The sequence below is a fragment of the Sesamum indicum genome, linkage group LG6 (genome assembly GCF_000512975.1).
Source record: "Sesamum indicum cultivar Zhongzhi No. 13 linkage group LG6, S_indicum_v1.0, whole genome shotgun sequence".
In the NCBI taxonomy this organism is placed as follows: Eukaryota; Viridiplantae; Streptophyta; class Magnoliopsida; order Lamiales; family Pedaliaceae; genus Sesamum; species Sesamum indicum.
Window position 1 is genome coordinate 23,341,323 of NC_026150.1, and position 7,152 is coordinate 23,348,474.

Below are 7,152 nucleotides of genomic sequence, written 5' to 3' on the forward strand. Positions count from 1 at the left end.
TAGGACCTGAAACATATAGATTGGAGAAGGGAGATGGAAAGTCACTCCCCTGCACTTGGCATGTAAAGAAACTGCGTATTGTGTGTAATCTCTTTTGCAATAAATAATTTCTTTGACTTCAACAATGTGCATTGGGTAAATTTCCAATATAGACGCATAAGTATTCCTAAGGGTTGGTATTAATATGTTAACTTGAAAACAAAGTCAAAATACCACATTGAGAGACGATATCCCTCCACTAGAGTAGAAGGCCAAAAAAAGAAAAAAAGAAAAGAAAAAAATCATCTCATATGAAAATTCCAAAATAACAAAATTCCTCACACAAGAAAGTTCTTAAGAAGAGTATTAGAAAAAAAGTGTGAAGTAAAGATATTACATGCAAACAAGTGGAGAAAATTAAAACAAAGGAGAACCATGCATATGATGAAAACTTCAATGTAATATTCAGAGAAAAGAAAAATCTGAAATGAAGACTCTAACAAGAAACAACCACCTTACCACCTTCATAGGATCCTCCAAAAAAGGGTCAAGAAACATAAAATCCTTCCTCGGAAAATGGCTACAAGAACAAAGGGTGGCATAAAAGCTGCGAACAATTTGATATATAAATCATCAGCCTCAACAAGGGTACCTACAGTTGAAATGAGTCCCTAAGCTCCTTCCCCAAAGCATTATTGGAGTCTTTAAAGCCCCCCCTCCAACGTTCTTTGGCCTTGTTAGCATCCACCAAAGCCAATGACATACGTTGATTTCACCTCGGTATTTCTCAAAATGCTTAGAGGCCACCTCCACCCAAAGTATTAACATACAAAAAAATAGGAAGAGCAAAGTCAAAACAACAACATAAAGAAGAAGAAGAAATGCGTACTCATACTCACAAAATCGTCATCTAAAAGATCGAAAAACTTCAACCATCAAAATCATTGACAACGGGTTGAAGCTTTTTTCTCTAGCTAACTAAACATCCGCTCCATTCCAGTATCGATAAAGGACATCTTGAGATCATCACTTAAGGGAAAGGAAGGGGAGAGTCAACCCACAAAACACAAAGATCCCAATCAGAATTTCAAACATATAAAAATCACTCCTTCCAAGAACCTCGAGAAGAAGTGCAACCCTCGACAAATTAATTTACAACCATTATAAGGGTAAAAGTAGAAAACAAAAAGTTATTTTTGATCTCATTATATATATAATAAAATAATAATTAAAATTATTCAACCATCATCATTATTATCATTATCATTATTTTTAGATTAGTTCATAGCAATTAATAAATTTCAACATAAATTTATAAATAATAAAATAGATTGCATAATGTATAGAATGTATCTTGATATAAATATAAAACTCAGAAATAAATAAAAAAATCATAAGTGAATTACTTGTCAATTTAAAAAAAGTATAACGTAATACAAATATATATTAAAATATAATATAAAGTTTATATGTGTCATATTAAATGATAATTTTAATTATAAAAAATATTATAATTTACTAAGTTGTTGATTAAATTTATTTTTGTATAAAGATTAAATGTATAAATAAAAGTACCATATATATTATTATCCAAAATAAAATATATGATATTAATTAATAATTATAATATAGTCAATTTTGAATATAAAATTGATAAAGTATTCAATATGAAATTAAATATATAAAAATTAAAAATAAAAATATATATAAAACAATAAAAAAAATTAGAAAAAGCTCATCAGCTGGCTCGCGAGCTGATGAACAGAAATAATTGAGCTCGAGCTCAAAATCGAGCCCGTTCGACTCGTCTGCCACCCCTAGTGTAATGATACAATTCAAATATATATATACAAATACTAGTCTCTATGCTCTATGACAATTTTGGTGAAATTATATTTTTAGTTCTACAGGATAGGTGTTTAATATTTTTAGTTATTTACTCTATAAGATTTTCAAAATAGTTTCAAAATAAAAAAAAAAAAACTTGACATATTTAATCTCATAATTCCCATACAGCAGATAACTAAATGCGTCAAATTTTCTTAATTTTTAAAAATTTCGTAAAACAGAAGACTCAATATGTTGAACCTCCTATTTTATGTGACTAAAAGAGTAAAACTGACGTACAATATTTGTTATTCTGACTTATTCCGACTGGCTTGTATTTCCTCCTTTACAACCTCACTAAGTTAAGTATTAGAGAATTATATATTTTTTTTTTGATATATTATTCTCACATGTTCCTTTTATTTTTTTCAGAGCACGTAATAGAATCCGAAGCTTACCTAAGCATATTGAAACTTTTCTAAAATAGATTAAAATCAGAAAACTTTACTGAATTTGGGTACACAACAATATTGAAATTTCATATTGTTATATGAATTACAACAATTGCAAATATATTATTTGTATTAAGTAACCATTGAAACTATATGAATATCAGTTTTGTTTATTGATGTAACAATTAAACTTAAATATATACATAGAATAATTATTATTTTTAAATAAATCTCTAAAGAGATTGGAATAAAAATTATTCCCCAAAAAATAATACCAAAAATTGGCAATGTACTATTCCAAGTTTCCATTCAAAGTACAACTCAACGTCGTCGTTTCATTTCCGAGTTTTTCCTTCGCAAGAATCTAGCAGAAACGCCCCCCGACAACAGTCTCCAGACTCTCCACCACCTCCCAAAAAATCTCCACTTCAAAATTTTCCTTCAAAGAATCCATCGTTTCCCCGTTGCGGGCGCCTTTCCTTGAACTCATCAATCAGCCCAGATCGAGAGAAACGAACGGAGATGTCTGGGTACAAGGCAGAAGATGAGTATGATTATCTGTTCAAGCTTGTGCTGATAGGCGATTCAGGGGTCGGAAAATCCAATCTTTTATCGAGGTTCACCAAGAACGAGTTCAATCTCGAGTCCAAATCCACTATAGGCGTTGAATTCGCCACCAGGAGCCTGACCATCGATGGCAAAGTCATCAAAGCTCAGATTTGGGATACTGCTGGTCAAGAAAGGTCACTCCTTTTTCTCCCCCTTCTCCCTTTTCTGATCTTCTGAACAGGATTCAGGTTTTGTCAGATGGGTTCATTCGTTCTTATATATATGTGTGTGGTGGGTATGATCGTTGTTGTGAGATTTTGTATGGGTTTTTGAACTTGTGTTTGGAGATAGCTACTGTACTTGTATCCTTTAACCTTAGACAGGATTTGTATGTTTGTTCTCTGTTTGTCGTCCCCACCAGCCAGCGGTGGCCCACCACCCGGAGTTGCAACTGATCTGTTTTTGAATGGTTAAACACGATTCAAAGTATTCTTGTTTAGCTTTTCTGCCTTCCTGCTTTGAATCCCCCGATCTGTAAACTCCCGTTGATATGTGGACAGCGTCTGTACAAGTATGGTTGTTTGCCTTTAGGTGTATACTGTAGATGACATAGAGTACATGGATCCGCATACAGAAAAGAAGAGAAGTAATAAAACCTAGAGACTGATGCATGTGTGAGAGTCGGAAGTGTGGTGGTATCAGGCAGCTTTGAATCGTACCAATTGGATGATGGTGGTGTTCATTTGGGGCAAAGGGGTATGGTTTTTGATTTCCAGCTTTGGCGGTTGGTGGAGGGGGATAGGGTCAGTTCACGATAAAAGATTGTTTTGGTTGTGCTCTGTGTTGTTTGATTGCAAAGTTCTTACATTTTGATTGAAGTGTAAATGAGTAACCTATATTACACCCATATTATGATTGGATTGATGGGTTTGAGTGTTTTTAACCACAAGCTGGTAACCTAATATAATTGTTTGCTAGATCAGAATAATGGAATTTGATAAGCCTCATGAAAACCAAAGCTTGATGTAAAAGCTGGGGACATTGAGTATATATTTATCCATAAAATTCATCCTGGATCCATTGTGATGAGAGGATTGTGTAGTCCAAGTTTCCACCGTGAGACCGCTTTGTATCCTGACTGAGCTGAATTGACTGTTGTAATCCTGTCTTTTTTGACTCTGGTTCTTGAGTCCGTGATAAAGGTCACACCATAATCCTCTTTCGAGTCATTGATTCATGCTTCAATCTTATCTTCCTTTTCCATGTGCAAAATTTGGCCAGTGTTTTGAATTATCAATCCAGCAGATATGCTATAATTTTTAGATAAATTTGAGAAAGGTATTAGGGGATTACACCATACCAACAGGGGACAGCGGATATGCCTAAATTATGGATGGGTGAGTTTTTCAAGCATATGATGTCATCATTACGATGTCCCTTTGTCAGTGGGCACTGACTTCTGATTGACTTTATTTGTGTTCATTCATTATTTCTTCAAGTATAGGTGAGTTCCATGTTTTGTTAATATTTGATCTTTCTCAGATGTGGTCTGCTGTTAATTTGAACTTCGTGCACTTGTAGCTCCTTTGATATTCCACTTTCACCTTTGTTGTAATTTTTGGTTTTGTGGGCTGAAATTGTTGATATAGTAAATACACGCACATACATATATACTAGGTAAACAACATGAACTTGTTTATACCCAGCTTGCTGCTCGTATTAATCTCAAAAAGGCTTAAGTTTTGTGCAACAAAAAAGTGGGAATTTCAACCTTGAGAAAAGATCAAGCCAAGCTTAAGCAGGCTTGTCTCGCTCACCTGATTGACATCCCTTATGCTATACTCCATTGCAATCACTTTCCCACACTAGATGAGCAGTTCAAGATGTAGAATTACAATATAGAAACAGCTCCCTGAGTTACTATTATTGACATCTTAAGGGAAAATGTCTTATCTGTGTTGATTGAAAGAAAGTCAGAAATACAATGTGCGGTAATATACCATTGCCTTCATTCTCTACCCTTTTTGTCTCTTTTCTATTCTTCTTTCCAAATTGTACATATTTTCTTTTTTCTTTTTCTCTGCCTCTCTCTCTCTTTTCTTCTTTCTTGATACCATATGTAAGCCAGATTCAAGAGCATGTTTAGTGATGCCGCTGATTTCAGCCTAACTTGGTTGCAGAAGCTATAATAGATGAGTAATATTATATACACCCTCGGAATGAAAAAGCCTTGCAACAGTAGATTTCTTATTGGTGGATAATCAGATCACGAAGTTTGTATTTGGTTACATTTCTGGTGCTTCTCATGTTTTGACCATTTCTATACTTTTTCTTAGGTGTAATGACAAATAGCATATTTGCTGTCTTTACAACCTCAGTTCTTTACTGATTACGGTATTATTTCATGTAATTGTGATTTAATAATAACTTTACCTTTGACCTTAGAGCTTGTTTGGTTCGTATATATAACAAAAGTGGAAGTAAAAAAGAGATGTATAAGAAAAGTTTTCATGTTTGGTTAAGGAGAATAAATGGAGGGAAAATGAAATTGGACGTATATGAATTCCTTTTGGAGACCAATTTCGTTTCTGTCCAAGTTTGGACGAAATTGTGGAAGTATAAGGCTTAAAAGATAAAGAAGTACCAATTTCATTTTTTATTTACTATATTACCTATAGACATAATTTATCTATAGACGAATTCATTATATTTTGAGATATTGATATTTAGAAATGTTTCATTATTGTTCTTCATTGATGCGTATTTTGTTCATAAGTTTGCATGTTTAATTTTTAATTCCTTTATAATCTAAAATTATTTTAGTATTAACCTTTTATTTTCTAATACAAAATGATTGGAAAATGGTTAATTGATAAAATTTCAAAAATTTGTCTTTCCTTTGTAGTTTATTTTCCTCATTACAAATTAGACAGAGAATTTGAGATTTACTTTCCTTTAGGTCATATAGAGTTATAGACAAACTTTATGGAAAAGTATATTCTCTCCGTTCCCCCTTTCATTTCCCCTTTTCTGTCACTGAACCGAATGGACCCTTAGTGATTCCTGTATTGGTGTTTAAACCACTTTGTTTTCTTCTGTAGGTACCGTGCCATTACTAGTGCTTACTATCGAGGAGCCGTTGGTGCATTGCTTGTGTATGATGTTACTCGACGTCCCACTTTCGAGAATGTCTTAAGATGGCTTAGAGAATTGAGGGATCATACTGATCCAAACATTGTAGTAATGCTCATTGGCAATAAATCAGATCTTCGACATCTTGTGGCCGTTACGACCGAGGATGGTAGAGAATTAGCTGAGAGGGAGTCTCTCTACTTCATGGAGACATCTGCTTTGGAAGCGACGAACGTAGATAAGGCTTTCACGGAAGTGCTTTCTCAGATTCACCAGATTGTGAGCAGGAAAGCAGTTGAGGCCAACGATGAAGCTGCTACTTCATCTGTTCCATCTAGAGGGGAACCAATCAACCTCAAAGATGAGACATCTGCTTGGAAAAGACTGGGGTGCTGTTCAAGCTAGGACTAGCAAGGAAGAATTAAGGGTAAGTGCTATACATAGTGATTTTTGTACATTATCATAATGTTGTCTTCACTGTTTCTCTTTACTAACTTAACCTTTCTTTCTCTTTTTGTGTAGTTGGTTGAGGCTGCTCGTGATTACATCAACCCTGAAAATACGGAAAATGGTACTTTCCTGAAAACTCAATTTCAACATAAGCATCACAAACTGATAGTTACATTGGTTGGCCTATGAAACGTGAAGGCCCTTTAGTATGCTTTTGGACCATGGTTTGGGATTGTCGATGGCAAACCATTTTCGTATATTATTTGCAAGATCTCATTCCGTCCGTGTATTATCTGTCATCTTTGGTTCGATCAGGTTTTAGTTGTGTTGGTTGCATACATGCGCGCGCCCTTTTTGACTAGGTCATGCATTCTTGGTTTGAAAGAATTGAGACATTGTTTAAGGTTTACGTTTGGATGGATGTTTCTTTTTAGGATGTACTGATTGAAGTTGTTTTGAGAAAATATCGGAGAATGTAACTGAGTGTTTGGTTTGTTTTCCGGAATGTTTTTGAAAAATATTTTTCTCATTAGCTGTGTTATAGTAAAATTTTTAGTGATTGGAAGATGGGGATATATATGCTTTTAATTGATGTAATGATTTAAAAATGTAATATTTAATGGGTATATTACAGTACTCTTTTTAAATTTGTTATAATTACAAATACTCCATCAATATTTTTTTAAAAAAATAACAGATACCCTCATTGTAAAATTAATGATCGTCCCATAAATACCCCGCCGAATGTTAAGATATGGTTGTA

At 33.8% G+C, this 7,152-nt stretch overlaps 1 protein-coding gene across 1 annotated transcript; it reads left to right on the forward strand.

Moving 5' to 3' along the window:
• On the forward strand, positions 2,599 to 6,909 carry LOC105165612 (ras-related protein YPT3). The gene is made up of 3 exons (XM_011084679.2): positions 2,599 to 3,001; positions 5,909 to 6,366; positions 6,462 to 6,909. Exons 1-2 carry the CDS (start codon positions 2,781 to 2,783, stop codon positions 6,342 to 6,344), a joined length of 657 nt encoding a protein of 218 aa, XP_011082981.1. The 5' UTR covers positions 2,599 to 2,780; the 3' UTR covers positions 6,345 to 6,366; positions 6,462 to 6,909.

What these genes read in the sequence shown, in the direction of transcription:
- LOC105165612 (XM_011084679.2), top strand. Translation starts at nt 2,781, where the DNA reads ATGTCTGGGTACAAGGCAGAAGATGAGTATGATTATCTGTTCAAGCTT. An exon ending in GATACTGCTGGTCAAGAAAG is followed by an intron (nt 3,002 to 5,908) that starts GTCACTCCTTTT and finishes TTTCTTCTGTAG; the next exon opens with GTACCGTGCCATTACTAGTG.